We start from the raw sequence: 21,519 nt of genomic DNA on the forward strand, positions 1-21,519 counted from the left end.
ATAACGTCCTTATCTGTATTTGGAAATCTAGTCAAGTGTTCTGTGAATGATTTAGGTGCTTGAAACCAGCTTTGTGATCATTTTTAAAGTATTTAATTGTTGCCCATTGCCATATGTGGTCCTTAGAACATATTTAACACACTCATGTTCTGAAAGCCAGAAATGTGTTTCAGCATGACCTAGTTCTTCTCCTCTTTTTGCACTTTGACAGCCATGCCATACAAATCCATTTGTATTTCTCACATCACTTGTGTTCCTTTTTTGGAGCCTGATCCAAGCCAGCTGGAAAGACTCCAGCTGATTTCCGTGATCATGCCCTTTAGATGCTGTATTGATATCTGGCTTCATTTTCACCATATGTGTGTGTGTATTCCAGATGTTTGTAATGAAACTAAGCAGGCTGAGGTTGCTATTATGTGCTAACTAAGAATTCCATGGTAACTGGCTACATGTGTTAGAAGACAGGTTTCAGAGGAACAGCCGTGTTAGTCTGTATTCGCAAAAAGAAAAGGAGTACTTGTGGCACCTTAGAGACTAACCAATTTATTTGAGCAGCTCATGCTCAAATAAATTGGTTAGTCTCTAAGGTGCCACAAGTACTCCTTTTCTTTATGTGTTAGAAGGTAACTCTAAGGACTAGATTTTCAAAAGTTCTCAGCACCTGCAGTTGGGACCAGACTTTCAGGAACTGCTGATGCTGAGAACTTCTGAAAAATGTGGCCCTAAAAGTATAGCACTAGATCACTGGTTTTAAAATCTTTACATAACAGATTAACCTAAAAGGGGCTATTGTTTTTTTCATATTGTGTCACAGTTTATTCTTGTAATAATCAGTAGTTGAAATATAATGTTTATATTTAATATGCATCTTCTGTTTTAGCACAGATTAATAAGTATGGCCCCAGAAGTCAGTCAGATGTGCTGAGTTGCCACTTCAACAAGAAGTTTTTAAACTTTTAAGTATTATACACAAATGTAATTTCAGTGCTAAAATGCTGAAATTTATTTGTATCTTTTGTTCTCAAAGCTTGTTTGCTCAAAGCTCTTTGTATGCAAGTAGGATTCCCCCGCCCCCAGCCCATCAGGAATACAAATTCTTTAATGCAGCAGTACATAAAGGAACTTCTTATACAAGACTAAACTATTACTGTTTATATCAATAAAAACTTGGACATTTCTCAAACCAGGCGTGGCACATATGGTATTTCTTTTATATGACTAATGTACTTAAGCACATTAATTGAATAATTAAATTTATCATTACAACCACTTTCATGCGATGCCCATCCTGTCTCTGAAATAGATAGAACTTTTGAAAGATTTTTAAAAGATGCATTTAAATATAAATCAGTGGGTTTTTTTTACATTTTGCACAACTCTCCGTGTTCATTCTTCACCAACACTTTTCCTCTTAAAAAATTTCCTAATACTTTTACCTGTAAATATCATTACTCCTTGATTGTGCATAAAGACATGTCTCTTTGCTGACTTGTTACATTACAGTATACAGCAGTGTTTCTTGGCCTGCAGGCTGCTTGCGGCCCAGTCACCATAGAGCAGTGGCCCATGTGAATCCTCAGGACCATACAGGTTGAGTGTGTGTGTGTGTGTGTGTGTGTGTGTGTGTGTGTGTATATATATCTATCTATATCTATATATGTGGATGCGGACCACATAACACACAGAGAGCAGCATATATGGCCCACAAGGGTAAATAGATTGAGGACCACATGTCTACAGAAAGGCACAAAACTTGCATGTTAATGGAGTTGTGCCTGTTTATGCTAGGGCTAAACTTAGTCCTTTATATAAAGATGCAGCAAACAGAAAACATCAATAAAAGCAGCGTTATCATGCAAATGTTTATGGGATTCATGGAATGTTTAGCATGCTCAGTTTGTTTAACTCTGCATGGTTACTTTTGACTAAGGATAATTGAAATGTTGATCTTGCATTTCACTTGGTTTATAACATCCATTCTGTGTCGTATAACAGATATCAGTATATCAGGAAATGTGGATAACTTAGTTGTGTTTTTTGTTTCTGTTCAGAATGATTTACTCGTTAATACACCAGGGTTTTGAAATCTAAGGGCTAAATTGAGCTCTGGTGTAAGTAGATGCAACTTCATTAACTTCACTGGAATTATGCTGGTTTACACCAGAACTAAAAGTGGACATAAGTATTTATTTTTAATGCCTAAACAGGCAGAAAAGCTACCATCTGTTATGTACTATTAAAACCCAGTAAACCTCCCAAGTTACAGACATGGAACAAAAAATCCTTTTATGTTGATCAAGAGTATCTGGAGGCTTTTCTGTTCACTGAGTACTGTTATCTATGGCTTGTATTACAGATGACTTTCCCACATTGTGAGCCAGTACATACTCCAAAAAGATACTCTCAGGTTTCATGTATCCAGGTAATTAGCTGAGTTTGAGTACACTGGTAAAACCACTTGAAGGTCAATACATGACTGGCAAACTGCCTACTTCGGGGTCAGTAAACATGCTTTTGTAAAAGTTAATCTGAGCAACATGTTTCAGAGTGGTAGCAGTGTTAGTCTGTATTAGCAAAAACAACAAGGAGTCCTTGTGACGCCTTCGAGACTAACAAATTTATTTGGGCATAAGCTTTTGTGGGCTAAAACCCACTTCATCAGATGCATGGAGTGAAAAATACAGTAAGCAATGTATATATTACAGCACATGAAAAGATGGGAGTTGCCTTACCAAGGGGTCAGTGCTAATGAGTCTGTAAAATAAATAAATAAATATATACTGCTTACTGTATTTTTCACTCCATGCATCTGAGGAAGTGGGTTTTAGCCCACAAAAGCTTATGTCCAAATAAATGTTAGTCTCTAAGGTGCCACAAGGACTCCTCATTGTTTCTTTGCAACATGGACATTATGTTGTATTTAAGCAATCAGTAGGATTGGTATGTATTTTACCTGATCGGTGACAGGTTCTTAATTTTGAGTCAAGGCAAGTCTTTTTGTATCTACTACAAGGAAATGGAGACAATTAGTCTTACCAAGAGAAATGTTTGGGAAAGGAAGTGGTGCTTTGTGTTGTGCAGAATTTGTAAAGTGTGCCTTTTCTGATGTGTAAAAGGAGCAAATATATTACAAGTTCTGAAGCATAAAGGGATTCATCTTGCTTCCATTGAAGTGAATGTCAAAACTCCCATTGGCTTCAGCAGTGCAGGATCAGACCCAGAGAACACAAAGCACACAAACTATGAAAGGAGTATTTTCCCACACAAATCTAATTTTTTTTTGCATGTTTCTGTAAAATGAGGATTCTTTATTTAAAATGCATTTTAATAATAAAAATAATAAATCCAACAGTTTAATGAGAAGTAGATCAGTATTTTTGTATTGTTATCCATAATCTCCTCCATGCTTGCTTTAAAAGTATTTAGTTTTTCTGCATATTTTAAATATTTGTTTTATTTCAGTAGTGGAGGAGCACTGTGATCTACACTGAATTAAAATTTGTGTGTTTTCTGGTAGTATCAATCTGTGAATTGCATTATAAATGTGCTAAAAATTCTGCTGCTCTTTCACGCAGTGTGAATATGTAAATTTACATCAGTTATAGAGTGGTGTGTTCTCTCACGGGCGTATGTAGACTGAGGCAGTAATGCACATGAAAATAGTTATCAGAAGGCAGTCACTACATTACATGTGTTTTGCTGTGTTGCCTGACTCTTGCATGGCAACCTGATTCTTGTAAAAAAGACAAAAGCGAAACAGAAAACTCCAACATAGAAATAAGTTGCAAAAAGAGTCTTGTAACCAGAGGGCTTACCTATACTAAAGAACTGAAATGGCCAGCTATTCTAAAAGGCTATTATTGAAGGTTTATTTTCCTTTCCTGCACAAAGAAAGCTTGCAATGATTTATGCACCTGCAAGTTGTATCTTAGCAACATCACTGGGGAAATAATGCTCAGCTTTTTCTAAACACTTTTTGTTGAACATAATCATAAATTGTAAAACAAAGGTCCAGAGCAATTTAATAAAAGTTCTTCGAAGTGCTGCTCCTTATTCCATTTATGTAAGAGATATATTCGGTGTTGAGTGTTTTTCTGGCTACAGTATGATAAGGATCAGATTACATAGTCATCCAACTATCTGTCCGGTTTAGTTAAATTAAGCCTGAATTATTGCTTAACCTGATCTACACAAACTTAGCATGTAAAGTCACACTTCTTCCTCTTTAAAAGAAGATCAACCTCTTTGGCTCTGGAATCATTTCTCTACCTCATAAAGTACCCAATGGGGATTTGCTGTTACATTATGCATGCCTTGGTAGTTAATGGTACTATGGGCTGTATGTGCAATATACAGTAATACCAACAGATGACAAAAGAGAATAATTTATCTAATCAAAAACATAGTTTTATTCAGGGAAATAATATGCTGTTAATCTTACCATGTGTGCAAACCCCCGCTGTATAGTCTTGTTTTTACTTATCACAGTGATGTAAGTATAGGATAGTCTGTTTGTTTAGGGATTGATTGTGGTGGTGGTAGTTGTTTATAAGTTTTTATATCCCACTTATCACTATAGTATCAGAACTCCAGGCAAATGTTAATGTATTTACCTTATCCCTGTCAGGGAAAGGGGAAAGGATTATCATCCCCAGTTTACCGACGGGGAAACTGAGGCTAACTAGTTTGACTTGACCAATGTAGAACCATGAATAGGACCCAAATCTCCTGGTTCACAGCCCAAGGTCTTGCCTACAAGATCATCGTTCCTTGGGCAGCAATCCTGTAAATACTGATGCACATGCTTGATGCACATATAAGTAGTGCCATTTAATTCAACCCTAAAGCAGTTTGTTTAACTGGGACTACTCATGTGTGAAGCATGTACATAAGTATTTGCAGTACTACACTCCATGTAGGTGCTTAGCCGGGCTGTACAAAATGGCAAAAGAAAATCCCTTTTGTGGCTTTTAATGCCATTTTACTGAATGCTGTAATATGCTCTGACTTATTTCCAGAATTTTGAGAGCCCAGAAGCTTTTCAGGTGGAATAATGACTGTAAAGCTCTTTGGGTCATGGAATATCTTGTAGAGGGCTGAGTAATTTGATGATGCTTTATATATGTGTCGTGCTGATGATAAACAATATATAAAGAGAGAAATAAAAACAGAAAGGTTAAGTGCCTTTTCTGAACAGGAACTGTGATCCACTTGATCAGGATGGGCCTGAGAGTCTGGATACCTGGGTCTTGACCCAGACTTGCTGTATGACCTTGGATATGTTACTTCACCTCCCTGAGTCTCTGTTTTCTGTTCGTAAAATGGGGATAATATTTACCTACACTATAGGGGGTGTTTTGAGGAATAGCGTAAATTATACAGTGCTGTATAAGTACAAAATTATTGTTGCAACAGTGGCAGAGATGATAACAGGGCTGAGAAATTTTCTGGCTCCCTGCTTTTTGCTCAGTCAACTAGATAATCCTGTTTCTTAGGCTTTCTCTACACATGGGAAATTTACCAATAATTTTTCTACCAGTTCTAGCAGTGGTTCAGATGAACTGGTCTTAAAATTTGTGTGAGCAACGATGTAGACAATCTTTTGGTATGTCTCTTTTCTCTTCCATCCCAATTTTTTGAAAACTTTGATATACAACTCACCTATTCAGAAAAGTTGCTGGGTGTTTTGCTTTTTGTGTAGCTCTTCAGAGAAACATAGATTCCACATTTTAGTGTATGTAAGCTGTCATTCAGGCAAACCAGAAGTAGTCAAACATCCTTTTTCTGTTTTTAAGTCCCTTCTTAACTCAGTTTATACGCAATTTTACATTGAATTAAAAACACCTAAGGTAATCTCATTTTACTTAAAAACCTTTTTTTCTCTTGTTGCAAATATCAGTGCATTACCATCAGCTTGCCAGGAGTCATATTTTTGTTCCTGAAAAATATTCTTCATAATTAGTTACTAAAAGAGCAGGGGAGAGTGGAGGGTAAGGGGGCAGAAGTATAAAAGGGAGGTAGTGGCAGCTTAAGTTCATGTTTAAGTGGCTATAGCATGAATAATAGTAAACTAAACAATATCCCAAATAAGCAGCTTGCTTTCTCTTTTTTTACATTTTAGGTGATGTATCTCCAATTCACATGAATCCTATTTCTCAATCCCAGTTTGTTCCTTTGGCAGAAATTCTTTGCTGTGCTATATCTGATATGAATGCAGCTCATGTTATTGTTACCCAGGAAACATTAATGGATCAGTTGGTGAAATATTATCCAGGTAATATGTTACTTTTTCCCTTCAGAAGCTAATAAATTGTAATTCTTATATTGCTGACAGTGCGTGCAAACATTCATTAACAATCTGCCTGAAGCTGGCAAAATGGAAGAATATAAATGAACAGATAATCACAAATTAATTTATACACCCACCCGCACTATCTCTGTAACTCTATGTACAGTTTGGTAAAATGTATTTTATTTTTGTATAGAATTCTTCCGACTAAGTATCACTTTATATTGAGAAATAGAAAGAAAATATATCAGTGGCTGTATGCTAAGGAGGGAGAGCACATGAAAATTGAAAGAGGTACTAAAAGAGGCCAAAAGGTAGAGGTGTGTGAAAGTATGGTTTTCCTAACTGGAGATCCTAAAGCTTTTAATCACCCTCTTTAATGGATGGAAACGTGATATTTGACTTACCTAGGGGGTGTGGGATTGGCTAAGAGGAATCCATGTAAAGGGTCTGTGGCCACAAATAAGATTGGCCTCAATTTCAGGTTTGGTGGCCAAACATTTCTTTGCCCCAAAAAGGAAATTCTAAATTCATCACTCATTCTAAATGAGCATTACTCTTTAATCCTGCATGTCTGACAGGAGAGCAGCAATTTCCCCTGAGCTCCCAGGATCAGGAGCACCTAATTACAATTTTTTTTTTTAAAGCCCCATTCTGGTGTTGGGGTTCTCCTGAGACCTTTTCCACTCAGTTCCCCAAGAGTTCAGTCTGATTCCAGTCTTGTCACTCAGATTCCTTAATTTGGCATACAGCAAAGCTATGCTGAGTTGATCAGACTCAAGCATAGGAAGTGGGTATAGGGTGTATCACACATACAAAGTTACACAGAAAACCTCTTCCTCTATATACATTTACACATTACATTGCATTTATTATACACTGCATCATCCATTTGGGGATTGTCTTAGTCACTTTGTGGGAACTAATCGCTGTACAGCATGTTCTGTTCACCTGCTGTCCACGTTTGACTTTATTCTTTACCTTATCCTTACACTCCTGACTTTTGCTGTTCATGGTTATCATGTTCTCAGTAAATGGTTCCCTGCATGTTCCCCCCCCTTTATATTAGCTAGTTCAGACATTTTGTCTTTTATCTTATTTACTAAATCTTATCGTTTACTTAGCCTAAATATTCCATTTTCAGCCTGCTGATCTAGTTACTTTCCTAATCCTGTCTTCCAAGGCCTTGTCTACACTACAGGGGAAATAGCGTATATTCAATAGCATAACTCAAATCGACGTAGCTTAGACCTGCTTACCATGGGGTCCATGCTACATGATGTCGACGGGAGATGCTCTCCCATTGACTCCCCCTACTCTTCTTGATCCGGTGGGGTACAGAGTCGACGGGAGAGTGATCTGTTGTCGATTTAGCGGGTCTTCACTAGACCCGCTAAATCAGTGGCTTTCAAACTTTTGTACTGGTGACCCCTTTCATATAGCAAGCCTCTGAGTGCGACACCCCCCCCCTATAAATTAAAAACACTATTTTATATATTTAACACCATTATAAATGCTGGAGGCAAAGCGGGGTTTGGGGTGGAGTTTGACAGCTCACGACCCCTCATGTAATAACTTTGCGACCCCCTGAGGGGTCCCGACCCCCAATTTGAGAACCCGTGCGCCAAATCGACCGCCAATGTATCAATCGCCGCTCATCGATCCCCTGGTAAGTGTAGACAAGCCCCAAGAAAGGAGGCCTCCCCCATGTTTAATTACATGTGTCCAGCAGGGCCTACATCTGGTACTCCATGAAAGTTCCTTGGTCTGATACTTGTCATCTCTCCTGACCCTTAGTGCTCCTCTAGTCCTACTTAGTGTACAGGCTACTCTGATAATCCATCTTGCTTGTTTGCTTGTAATGCAAAAATTAGAGGTTTCTAACGATAGGCTTTTAGTGTGTCACCATAGATTGGGCTAGAGTCCTGCCAAGAACTTGAAATAATTTTAAATTGCATCACAACAGTCCCAGATATGATCTTAGCTCAGATGGAAATAACACTCTACATACTTGTAATAAATGAAGGGATATCTCACTCTGCAGACTGCCATAGATGGTACCGTTTTACTGGAAGCTTTCATTCTTACTAAGCAGGACTGCAGGGGCATGGAATTTATGAAAAACCTAGGATGGCCCCCCAGTTTTCAGTAGATTGTCAGGGACTGTGACCCATCATTGAAAAACATTGATAGAAATGGTAATCGGTAAATCCTAGTGGCAGTTGAAAACTTGGGTTTATTCGTATTTGATGAATTGAAGAAGAGAATTGCTATACCGGATTTAGTTGGGCATCCTATCTCCAACAATAGCCAGTACTACATTCGTCAGAGGAAGATGAAACGGTCCTATAAAGGACCATTGTGTAATAACGTGTCCATAGGGAATTCTTTGTAATTGCTGTCAGTTATGGGGTGGCTGCACAGTTTGTATCTCTTATAAATATTTTATCCTATTTAATGTAATGAGAATATCCTCAGTTACCTATACAAATGTTTAATCCTTTTAAAAACAACAACAAAATGTGCTAAATTATGTAGGTAGGAACTAGAATCCCAATACAATACTGATTTCCATGACCATAGCTTGAGGGGACAAATGTTGCTGTTCCTAACACTTCAAAAGTTCCATATCATCATCCCCCCCCCCCCCATGGTTCCTACTAAATACTGGAACAAATCCAACCGAGGTGTGGCTGCCCCTTTCCTGCCTCCTTTTCAAAAGTTGGCTTATCTCACTACTCAGGAGTTGGGGTTGATGAAGATGAACTGTTGTCTGCCCCTTGCATTTGTTGTTGGTGAATTTGAAAGATTGGCTAGTGTATCTTTTTCACTGCCCTCTATTGGAGAGAATTCATAATTGCTGTCATTTACTGGATGGCCTATATATAAGCCCCTTCATTTTCAGTTTAAACCAGTTTTTACCAAAAAAATTCCCAGGTTTTACAAGAAGTATTATTTATTTTTGTCTGATTTTCACCCTACTTTTGTATCATTCAAATATATAAAAAATAACTTGTTTTATTAGGGAACTACAATACATTGCATGAGATATATGTATTACGATAATACATTAGTATGTGTGTACATGCAAAGCTGCCTGTTGAAGTAAGGCTACGTATTCGTCTACAAGATACAGACAATAAACAAATAGGCACGCATGCAAGCTCTGAAGTATATGAGCATCTGAACATACTGATGAATCTCATGCCCACCACATACATATTTCAAGCTGCTAGCAGATAACGGTTTAAAGATTTCACACACTAAAATGGGAAGAAAATGAAAATCTGTATCAAAATACATTTCAGAACACAAGGAAGTACTTGAAAGTTTGAAAAAAACAAAAACAGGATGAAGTTGAGTATATGTGCTGCAAACGTTGTGGCCAAATTATTAAATAGAACTATTAGCCCTATAAATATTTATAAGTCTACAACAGTAAATTGTTTATTCAAATGAAAAGTTTTATTTGGGGAGTAGAGATATATTGTGTTCTTAAACTCAGAGGTGGCATTGTGTTTGGAGTTCTGTTTTAGTTCTGCAGCAAACTACATTGATGAATGGAATTCAAAGCATTAATCTACGGAATACTTTCCCTCCCATCTTTCCATCCACCAAAATAAACCCCAATATTTACCCAGAAAAATTAATAGTTTTTTGCACTGATATTCAACTGATTTTGTAGTTGTGGTAATAAATACTGATAAATTTATGGGAGAAAATAAATAATATAAAAACTGAAAGTGAAGGGTCCTACCTCTAGAAGAGCCCTTCATGTCCTTCACAGCTGCAAGAGAATTTCCGTTAGTTCTGTGCATAAACTCTGGATTTATGAAGCACCAGGTACTGAGTTCTATTCATAATTCTGCATCTGTGAAGTTTAGCTCACAGTTGTGACATCTCTGTCCTGTATGCTGCTGTAGGGTTTTGTTTAGTGTATTTTTTGCTGTTGGACAACTGTGTTACTTTTTTTTTATTCTGGCTCTTAAAGTTGAACACAGTGATGTGTCTTTAAACCATTCAGTTAAGAATGGCATCACATGATCGAAACTGCGGGAGTTTTTATTGTTAAGATTGATTTGGTACTACTCAAATTCTTAGTATGTGAGTGGTCTTAGACTCTTTTGTAAACCCTTCATACTTAATCAGTATGCTCCTTGTACGTCTCAGTGACGTCCAAATTTGTTACATTTCAGTAAATTACCGTTCACTTCTAACTTTTCATGATTTTATGTATTAAATTATTTCTGATTGAAATACTTATATACTGTATCTTTATTATAGGTATAACAACTCCCTCACAAGAAATTCTATATAGTGTGCTTGGAACTCTAATTAGAGAAAGGAAGATATATCACACTGGAGAAGGCTACTTCATAGTGACCCCTCACACCTACTTTATCACAGATAATGTCATGAAAGACCATAAGAAGTTCCTGTTAGAGGATAATTGCCCTCTACTGCCATCCGCTTCTTACCTTGTAAGCATGGAGAGCTCTGCAGATCTAACAAAAGAAAATGTTCCTATGGTGTCTCATTGCAGATCCTGCCATTGTTTCCCTGCTCAGGCTACATTCAGGGAACAAAGATATCAGCAATTAATTAACCATGAACCTAATGGAAGAGGTCAAAAAGGCTCTGGTGAGTTGAAGCCCTCAGTTCAGAATCAGCCTCTCTCTACATTACTTGAGACTCATTCATGTGACACAACCAAGTCCTTAACTTCAATGAAAGAAAAAGAAAAATGTAAAAAGTTTGGCCTTAGTCTTTTCTGGCGTAGTAGCACATCTAAAAAAGAAAAACCTAAAAAAAAGTATTCTTCTTTTTCTGCCCAATTTCCTCCTGAAGAATGGCCAGTCAGGGATGAAGATAATTTAGATAACATTCCACGTGACATTGAACATGAAATCATCAAGCGTATTAACCCTGTGCTGACAGTAGATAACTTAGTTAAACACACAGTACTAATGAAGAAATTTGAGGAACAGAAAAAATATATTAGCAAAGGCACCTCAACCGAAATGTTGACAATTCAGCAAAAGCATATTTCAAAAGGGTCTGTTGTTAAAAAGCAAAGTAAAACAGCAAAGTATCACAGGAAAATTCAATCCAGTAAAGAAAAGCAAATAAGAAAAACCCAGAGAAAATCTCAAATCAATCAGGTAACGTCAGAAAATGACAAACAGGAAAAATATGCAGAGCGTCTGTCATCACATGTTACAAATGAAGTTGTAGCTCATGAACAGCTACATGAGGATGGAACAGTTGTTAAATCCCATTTTATATATAAAAAGCAAATTAAGAATCCTTTTCAAGGTCTACCATGTAGAGAGAAACTTTCTACAAAAGGGCACAAAGGTCAGAAAAACAGTCAATTTAAGTCCAGGATTCAAAAGCAAGAAAGGAATTTTCAAAGGTCAAGGTCTTTGGATTCCTCAAGAACCTTTGACCATGAAGCCATACAATCAAATGCTGAAAAATGCAGTGACAAAGCCAAGCAAAACAAATCATCCCACGTTAACAATTCTTCCCTCCAAGCCATCAAAGGCCATTTCAGTGAATGCTGTAATTATCCACAATGCAGTACTTTACGAATAGATGATAAATGTCATTACTCCAGAGAGAGTAGCCTTTCTGACTATGTCTGTAGAGGGGCAAACAAAAAACTTATTGGAGATATTCCAAAAACTCATTTCTCTTACATTGAAGATATGTTTGAGTTTAAGGAAGAAATAAAGTATCCCCTAAGTTCAAAAGATACCCATCAGTGTGACAAACCTGCCATTATATGTGAGCTACTAGATCAAACATCAAATCGTTTTCAGAATTTCAGTCTTTCTAATGATCCTGCTGATGCTAACCAGTTTAAACAATCTGAAGATGGTGCCACTCAAAGACTAAGGACTGACAAAAAGAATGAACTAATGTTTAGCAATACTACTACTAAATGGCCTGAGTCTGTTAACCCAGAAAAAAAAGGATTTATTGATGATCAGACTTTGTATCAAAAAGTAGATGATTATGATGTTTGCAGCTCGTTATATCTTGAGGAGGAGGATTACCCTGAATCATATCAACAGCAACTCAGCCACACTATTTCAGAAACAGGAGAATGCAGTAAGGGAATACAACAAATAAGCACTGAACTGTCTCTCAGAAACTGCGGTCTTAATAGTCATCCAGCTGAGTGCAATACTAATGTAAATCAATTAGATTCTTGTGGGCATGAAGGAAATGAATGTCATAGTCTTAGTGGGTCAATGGATAGCTCACAAGAGTGCCAGAAAATTGATCTTGCAGGAGAAAATTGTTTCCATGATCAGCTATCTCAGTTTGTTTACAAACATCATGACGAGGAAGTTGAACTTGCTGAACATGTTCAGGCTTCAGATATTGGTGTCAATATATTTGATTTCTGCAAAGCAAACGACGGTGACTCAGATGCTGAAACTTTGCCAAACACTCCCAATGAAATGAGAGAGAAATCAGCGTGCTCGACACTGGGGCTGCAGACCATGGAAATGAGAAAAAAAATTGGAAAAAAGCAACAGCTTTTTAATAGTACACATACTACTGTTTCAGGGCTGAATGTCCAAAAAGAACCAAGTAACTTAGAAGGAACAGAAAACCAGAGCATTACAGGAGACAGCGGAATTGATTCTCCAAGGTAAGAACACAAATGTCAGTGATGTTCTTCTATTATAATAATAATAATCATCAGATTTAGGAAGAATTGCTGGAATAGATAACAATTGTATTGTCATGAAGAACTCCATTGCTAAAATGCACTACAGAAATACTTCCAACAAGATAGTGCTAAAGCGTCTCTGGTATAAACTACACTAACTAATATTGTATTTAACAATTTTGTTTCTCTGAGGCAGAAAAATATGATTCATTCTGTTTTACAGATTGGGGAATCAAGACGCAGAGAGATTAACCACTTAGGTAGGAGACACTGGCTTTGTGGTTAAACACGGGCCTGGTAATTTGGAGGCTTGGGTTTTGACATAGACCTTGCTGTGTGATGTTTGGTATGTCGCTTAATCTGTGTGTGCCACAGTTACTCCAGCTGAAAACTAGGGATAATAGTTACTTAAAATAGGTGTTTTGAGGTCTAATTAAATCTGGAAAATGTTATTCAGGCCAGTCGGAGTTGCAGATGGATTTTAAGTGTTCTGGGCTCTTGGCCCTGTGCTCGTTCCTTTATTGAGGCATCTGTAACCTTTAAGAGGCTATCCTCACTTTTCATAGTTTTTTGCAAATTCACCATAAAAGGTCTTGTGTGAAACAAGCTTGAGTTTCACATGCTTGCCTGTGAAAAACGATCAGGCTTCCAAATGTTAATAAAAATTTGAAATTTTTGGAAGTTTGAAATTGGAGGAAACTAATTAATTGGCAAAACACTACATTTAAATTTTTGAGAGAGAAATTCAGCCCCACTCTATAAGTAACATCAAGGTGTCATATGATTCATGACTCTTGACATGATGGCACTGAATGTAGAGAAGACTACTTCTTCTTCATATCCACTATCATTTTGAAAAGCTAGTATGCACTAAGGACCAAATCCTGCAGTTCTTCTTTAGGCAAACTTCCTAATGAAATCAGCATGTGTTTTTGCCTGAGTAGGGACTATAGCATTTGGCCCTGTGTTCTTTTGGCACATTTTTGGCTTATTAGCTGAGTATTGATAGTTTCAATTCTTAGTGGGTACTCTGATAACCCAGAAATATCTATGTGGCACTAAAAACTAAATAAACTGTTTTATTTTTAGAACACAAAGTCTTACATCTAATAATTCAGCCATTTTGGATGGATTGAAAAGAAGACGAAGTTTCCTACAGAACTTTGAAGGCAAAAATAACAGTGCAAGGAGCGGAAGGATGCTTACACAAAATACATTGTTGCAGTTAACTCCAGTCATGAATGTTTAAGTTTCTTTTCTTACAGAGCTTTGTGAATTCTTTCCTTTGTATAATGTAAATAGCATTGTTTAAAAAATTTACAGTAATCAAATACATAAAGATGCATCTAAATCCATGTCTGTTCTTTCAACTTGTATGAACTAGGGCTGTCAAGCGATTAAAAAATTTAATCTTGATTAATTTAATTAAATATTTTTGGGGTTTTTTTAGATTTTCAAATATATCTCAATTACAACATAGAATACAAAGTGTACAGTTCTCACTTTATATTTATTTTTGATTACAAATATTTGCCATGTAAAAAACAAATAGTTTTTTTTTTCAGTTCATCTCAGACAAGTGCGGTAGTTCAATCTCTTTATCATGAAAGTTGAACTTACAAATGGAGAATTATGTACAAAAAAACCCTGCATTCAAAAATAAAACAATGTAAAACTTTAGAGCCTACAAGTCCACTCAGTCCTACTTTAGCCAGTTGCTCAGACAAACAAGTTTGGTTACATTTCCGGGAGATAATGCTGCCTGCTTCTTATTTACAATGTCACCTGAAAGTGAGAACAGGTGTTTACATGGCACTTTTGTAGCCGGCATTGCAAGGTATTTATGTGCCAGATATACTAAACATTTGTATGCCCCTTCATGCTTCAGCCACTATTCCAGACAACATGCTTCCATGCTGATGATGCTCATTTAAAAAAAAAAAAATGCGTTAATTAGATTTGTGACTGAACTCCTTGGGGGAGAATTGTATGTCTCCTGTTCTGTTTTACCTATATTCTACCATGTATTTCATGTTATAGCTGTCTCGGATGATGACCCAGCACATGTTCATTTTAAGAACACTTTCACTGCAGATTTGACAAAACACAAAGAAGAAGGTACCATTGTGACATTTCTAAAAATAGTTAAACACTCGACCCAAGGTTTAAGAATCTGAAGTGTTGCCCAAAAACTGAGAGGGATGAGGTGTGGAGCATGCTTTCAGCAGTCTTAAAAGAGCAACGCTGTGATGCAGAAACTACAGAACCCGAACCACCAAAAAAGATGATGAAAAAGAACATGCATCAGTTCACTCTGCTTTGGATAGTTATCAAGCAGAACCCATCATCAGCATGGATGCATGTCCTATGGAATGGTGGTTGAAGATGAAGGGATATATGAATCATTAGCACATCTGGCATGTAAATATCTTGTGAAGTCAGCTACAAAAGTGCCATTCAAACACCTGTTCTCACTTTCAGGTGACATTGTAAACAAGAAGTGGGCAGCATTATCTCCTGCGAATTATAACCAAACTTGTTTGTCTGAGCGACTGGCTAAAGTAGGACCAAGTGGACTTGTCTGCTCTAAAGTTTTACTTTGTTTTGTTTTCGAGTGCAGTTATGAAACAAAAAAATTCTACATTTGTAAGTTACACTTTCATGATAGAGAATGTACTATAGTACTTGTATGAGGTGAATTGAAAAATACTATTTTTTCATTTTTACAGTGCAAATATTTGTAATAAAAAAATATACAGTGAGCACTGTACACTTTGTATTCTGTGTTGTAATAGAAATCAATATATTTGAAAATGTAGAAAAACATCCAAAAATATTTAATAAACTTCAATTGGTAGTTTGTTTAACAATGCAATTAATCGCGATTCATTTTTTTGAGTTAATCATGTGAGCTAACTGCGATTAATCGACAGCCATAGTTTGAACATTTCATTTTCGATTCTTAACTTTTAATTAACATTTTAATAAGACAGTTAGTTACTTTTGTTATAGCTATGTGACCATGTTTGTAATAAAAATGTGTAAAGAAAAAGTATGGACTAAGAGTGTACTTCATTCAGGTCAAATTACTAGCCTGACATGATTGTAGGTGGAGCTCCAATAGGAACCATGCAACTACAATCAGTTGACACAAATTGCAGTGACTAAAGGTACTTCCTGTGTGCACCACTGGGCCAACAGAACCCACTAGATACCAGCATACACAAAAGAGTTAAGTAGGAAAAAAGATTTAACATCCTGCCTCACCCTGAAAAAGCCACTTGAGATAGAACACTAATAATACTCTGCTGATTAAAGCCAGTGGACCTACTCGTATAAGACAAACAGGAGTTAGTGTTTCTAAATATAAGTGAAGAGAATATTTTACTGATACAGGATGCACAGGAGAAAATAGACTATATTAGTTCTACTAACTAAAAAGTTTCACTTAGGCCACACCTTATTGAATGTCAAATTAGACTCTCTGAAAGAAGAGGACCTTTTTTCTCTTTAAGTGCTAGAATGGTGGTGACTTAATCTCCTAATTCTAAAGTGAATAAAAATCAATGACTTTTTAAAAAATTGGATTTTTAAATTTAAATACATATTTATGTAAAATAAATCTATTTAAAATTAAATTTGAAATTGACAACCTATATTAAGGCCACTACAATCTATTATCTAAATTTTATATAAAAAAATCCAAGCAGTACATATTTGCTGCCAAAGTTTTAAAGGAATTCAGACCACTGATCTGGTGGACGTCACTAGCTAAGACCCTGGAACCATAGTCTCTTGAAGTGCTAAGCCAGCTTTTGACAGCCATAGCCTCTTCTGCAGGTGCAGAGAGAATATTTTCTTTTCAGTTTATTCAGCTAGGTCAGTTCAATTACAAGTTTATTCAAAGTTGAGAAATTGATTCAGAGTTGTAAAAGTAAGAAAGTTTTGTTTCTTCTTCCACTGTGTATAAAAATGAGGTGAGAGGATGAGAGACTAGTTCTTAAAAACTTGGATATGGTGACAAGAAACAATCAGTTTGATACACTAACTACAGATACTACTTCCTTTGTTTAATAAATCCAGTACTGCAAAACATGTTTTGATACTTCCTCCCGCCTCTGCTTCTTCTTCCCTCCACCCCACCCCGTTATGTGTCCAATACATTTAAGGTAGTTTTATTTAACTAATAAAAATACCATTTTAAAACATTGGGTTTTTTAAACTTTTTAATTTAATTCTAATTTTCATCCAAATGCAGCTTGATACAAATCAGAAGTAAAAATTAATCCACTAAATAAGAAATAAATCATTCACCATTTTACATTTTTATATTCTGTCAGAAAAATTAAGAATCTGAATAAATGTATGTTAAGGGGTATAATGTGTTTAAATAAATGCATATAGATACATTATATCCCCCTCATTAGCAAAAACTATGGAACTTAGTGTAAAGGCTATATTTAGTTGAAAATCAACATGTTTTGCAAGGCTAAAATTGGTTCTTTATTCCCAGATCTTTATTCTCAGCACCAGGTTTTAATTCGTGGTTCCCTGATCCTTATTCAAAGGCCAGAATTATTTTAAAGTACATCAATGTAAGAGTCATTGTTTAGAAATTTCATCAAATTAATATGATTGTGATTAAAATTTACATTACTAAACATTAAATAATCAATGGGTTTTGACTGGCTATACATGACAAAATGTGCCTCAGGTCCCCGAGTGGCATGTCCCCACAACTGTGGGACTGTTCTGAAGGAGCTGGGACATGGCACTCGCTGCCCCAAAGCTTCATTCCTAGGAAGTGTGCTGTCATGTGTCATGCTCCCATCCCACTTCCATTTTGTGAATAGTGTTTGAATAAGGTGCTGGGGTTTGTCAGACTGTACATGACAAAATGTGTCTCAAGTGAGCCCAAGTGACATGTCTCTATAACAGTTCCACTCTCTTGAAGGAGCTGGGACATGCCACTCCCTAACCCGAAGCTTCGTACTTGAACAGCATGTTGCCACGTTACATCCCCACCCCTCTTCTGTATTATACTTAGGGCTTGAATAGAGAGTTGCAATTTGACTGACTCTACATGCCAAACTGTGTTTTGGGTCACCTGAAGTGACATGTCCCTGCATCTGACAGTGTTCTGAAGGACCTAGCACATGCCACTCATCGGCCCCAAGCTTTGCTCCTGAACAATATGCTACAAAAGGTCACATTCCTACCCCTCTTCCATATCCTGCAGAGGACTTGAATAAGGAGTTGTGTTTTAACTGACTGTAGATGATGACAAAATAAGTCATGAGTCGGCCCGTCCCTCCGAGGTGACACGTCTGCAATCATCAGACTGCATTGAAGGTGCTGGGATATGCTACTCTTCAACCTGAAGCTTTATTCTTGAGCAATGTACTGTCATGTCTCATACCCCTATCCCACTTCCATACTGTAAATGTTGCTTGAATAAGGAACTTGGTTTTATCTGGCTGTTTGTGACAAAAAGCATCTGCCACCATTCGACAAATCTGAAGGAGCTGCGACATGTAATTTTGGGTGTGGCTTTTCTGAGTGCTAACCGATATTGTACCTCTTCTTCAATATTGTCTATTTCAGTTAGTAAACATGCAAAAGGCATGTAAAAATCAACACAAAGCAATATTTGTAAATCCATCTGTAATGTTTTCACAAATTGTATGGACAGCTAGAAATTAGGAAGCCTATAACAATGCTTGCTTGTTCTTCGACAACTTTTGAACAGAAAAAAGGCTTTATCAAATTTTAATTGTGTTAGAAATAAATACATTTGTTGTTAGTGACGTTCTTTTCCTTGTTACACAAGGGAAGTAAGATAAAGAAAGTATGGTTTGGGTTTTTGGAGCTGCTCTTGAGGATCCTGAAAAATATTTGCCTTGCTTCTTGGGTGTTGAATGTGGATTTTTATTGCAAGTCTTACCTTGAGTGAGAGGCTCTGGAATATCTAAATCCACAACCTTGTTAGCTACTATATTCTTAGACTCCTGTTACTGACATGCAAAATGCTTACTGCAGTTGCCCCACAGTTTAGCTTTAATTGTGAAGTTCATAATTTCCACAAACTCTGAAGCTCTGCAGTGGAGTTTGTCATTTTTCACAATTCTGAACAAGTTTTCAACAATGGTAATATTGTCCCTGGTTAATGGCCATTTTATTGCTTGTAGCATAATGCCACTCCATAATAGTACTAGTGAGACATACTCGAACAGGACTTCCCACAGTTCAGTACTATTATACATCTGGAGGAGAATTTACATTCTCTAGATCATCTTTTCCCAGATGTGTGTGGTGGAATCAGTTTAATAAAAGATGATTTCTGCAAATTGCTCTTTGTTTATTTTCAGTCACCATTTTCTGGTCAAATCCAAGAATGTCTTCAGTGAAGGATATCTGTTGTTTCCATACAGGTTGTGTTACCTCTCTTATTAAGTCCCTGCACTGTGGTTAAATGTGCTGTACTGAAAAATCTTGCTGAGCCTGTTAATCATTTTACTACATTCATGCTTTGCTTTCCCATTTTTCAATAGTGTACAAGCATACAAGAAAAACTTCTTGACATCAGTGGACACTTACTTTAGCTACATGTCCACATTTTTAATCATATAGCTGCACAAATGTGTAATATTGTAAAATCAACTTGCCGAACCCAGTGCCTGGAAAGCTGCTAGCTATAAGGATCCAAGATTGTGTTTGTTGACAAGGCTCTGAAGTATTTGGAAGAGAAATGAGATGCTGCCATTCTTCTCAAACTTTGAAATCCAGCTGAAACACACTGATATATTTTTAAATAGTTTGACCCTTTAAGTAAGGAGCAGATACCACCAATAGGCAACCAGTTTCAGCCTTGACATATTTTAGAGATTACCAACCAATGAGAATCACCTTTTTTTTAGGAAAATAACTGAAAAATACAAGCATAAAACAAGATTAAAACTGATTATTTAAATCAAGGTTTTAAGCTAAAGCTGTTCAGATTGCATACATGGAGAAGTAATGATGACCTCTAGTGGTGAACACTTGTCTATTTTCATGGCTGTTGCATCCCAGTGAAGTGACACTCACTTATTGTGGTCAGATGGCTTCTTTAATAAAGCAACAATATGGGGATAACGGGGTGGTAATCGAAAAGGTTATGCTTAAATAAAATCAAACAATTTTCATTAAATAAATCCTGTATCCTCAGGTATTTAAATGAGAGGTCTGTACTAGCTCCTATTATAAACTGTTTAGGTAGGGATAAAACTGGAAAAACCCACACCAGTAGTGGCTGAGAGTGAACACTAGGTTTTTAATCACTTAGGACACAGTGCTGTTTCTAGAGGACGGGTAAGGGACCTTTATGCTACTGTAGAATTTTTTCTGTCCAATGCGAGGATGCAGAAACTTGACCCCACCAAGCAAGCCCACCTGGTTGGAGTGGCATAGGCCTGCTTTTTGCTTCCCGGTCCTACTCCCTGGACATGGAGGTTGGCTGGGATATAAAGGGATGAGATGCCTGTTACATGGCACTGATCCCTATCCACTGAGTAGGGCTCCCACCACTAAGGTACAAAGAAATGGGACAACACCGATAAGCCTGAGGCCATCAAACTGGGCAGCTGCCCCTGCGTGGTGAGTTCCCTTATGGGCCTCCCTGGACAGACTGCGCCCCCTTATGACTATCCTGGGACAGGCGGCCGGCCGCGTGCCCTGGGGACCCTCACAGCTAGCCCAGGACAGCTGTCTCCAACAGGCACGTGCTGGGAAAGCCCAGCCACTGAGCGCACTGCTCTGACTGGCGCGGGGCCCAGGGCAGGGGGCCGAAAGCCATTCAACAAAACGATAAGCCCCGTAAATGATGGAAACCACTTCAAACCCCGGGCGGGGGGGAGGGGGCTCCCGCACCCCAGCACCTCTGCCCAGCCTGCACAGCGAGCAGCACCGCTGGGCAGGAGAAGGTGGCCCGGGGAGGGGCTCAGTGGCTTGTCGCGCAGGCCTCGTGGGCCACGCCTGCTTGCAACGTAGGGTGCGGGCAGCGCCCAGAGATGCAGGAAGCTCGCGAGGGAGCCGCATCCACCTCGCTCTGGGAAAGTAACGGCGGCAGCGCACCGCGCGCTGCGTTTGGAACCTTATGGACGCTGTAGCCCCGGTGCATGTTGGGCCTTGTAGTCTTAGTGAGCCCAGGTGCATGCCGGGCTTCGGAGTCCCTACGGCCCTGCGTTCTGCTATGTGACGCTGCTGGCTGCGGCGAGGGTAGGGGGCGGGGCGTGGCGTGGCGTGGCGCGAACCCCTGGAGGGCCGGTCCTCGTGCAGGCCGGTGGTGAACGGTTAAGCCGACCCCTTCCTGCGTCTCCCTGCTTGCCGGCCGGCGGGAGGGTTCCGGGGCGGAGTTCGCTTTCCTCGCGCCCATCCCGGCTCCCGGAGCAGCCGGGGGAAATGCCCGAAGCCACCCGGCTCGAAGCCAGCAGCGGGGACGAGGCCGAGAGCCCCATGGAGAGCGGGACCGCCCCGGAGAGCAGCCGCAGGAGGAGGCGCAAGG

General features: G+C 38.2%; 2 protein-coding genes across 5 annotated transcripts in view; both read left to right on the forward strand.

Annotated features, from left to right (window-relative positions):
* The window catches only part of STOX1 (storkhead box 1), a 33,766-nt gene extending 19,101 nt beyond the window's left edge, over nucleotides 1-14,665 (forward strand). Inside the window, exons 2-5 of one of the 4 annotated variants that reach the window (XM_073353495.1) lie at nucleotides 6,122-6,274; nucleotides 10,574-12,956; nucleotides 13,201-13,237; nucleotides 14,067-14,156. In XM_073353495.1, coding sequence (XP_073209596.1) covers nucleotides 6,122-6,274; nucleotides 10,574-12,956; nucleotides 13,201-13,237 — 2,573 coding nt within the window. In that variant the 3' untranslated portion in view covers nucleotides 14,067-14,156. Of the gene's footprint in view, nucleotides 1-6,121; nucleotides 6,275-10,573; nucleotides 12,971-13,200; nucleotides 13,238-14,066 lie in introns of all 4 variants that reach the window. The other 3 variants (XM_073353496.1, XM_073353494.1, XM_073353497.1) reach the window with 3 other exon arrangements.
* A 6,504-nt stretch (nucleotides 14,666-21,169) lies between these two features.
* The window catches only part of LOC140914807 (nucleolar RNA helicase 2-like), a 29,537-nt gene continuing 29,187 nt past the window's right edge, over nucleotides 21,170-21,519 (forward strand). Inside the window, exon 1 of the mRNA XM_073353499.1 lies at nucleotides 21,170-21,518. Within this exon, the coding sequence (XP_073209600.1) occupies nucleotides 21,417-21,518 (102 nt within the window). The 5' untranslated portion in view covers nucleotides 21,170-21,416. The remainder of the gene's footprint in view (nucleotide 21,519) is intronic.

The sequence above is a fragment of the Lepidochelys kempii genome, chromosome 7 (assembly GCF_965140265.1).
Source record: "Lepidochelys kempii isolate rLepKem1 chromosome 7, rLepKem1.hap2, whole genome shotgun sequence".
Classification (NCBI taxonomy): Eukaryota; Metazoa; Chordata; order Testudines; family Cheloniidae; genus Lepidochelys; species Lepidochelys kempii.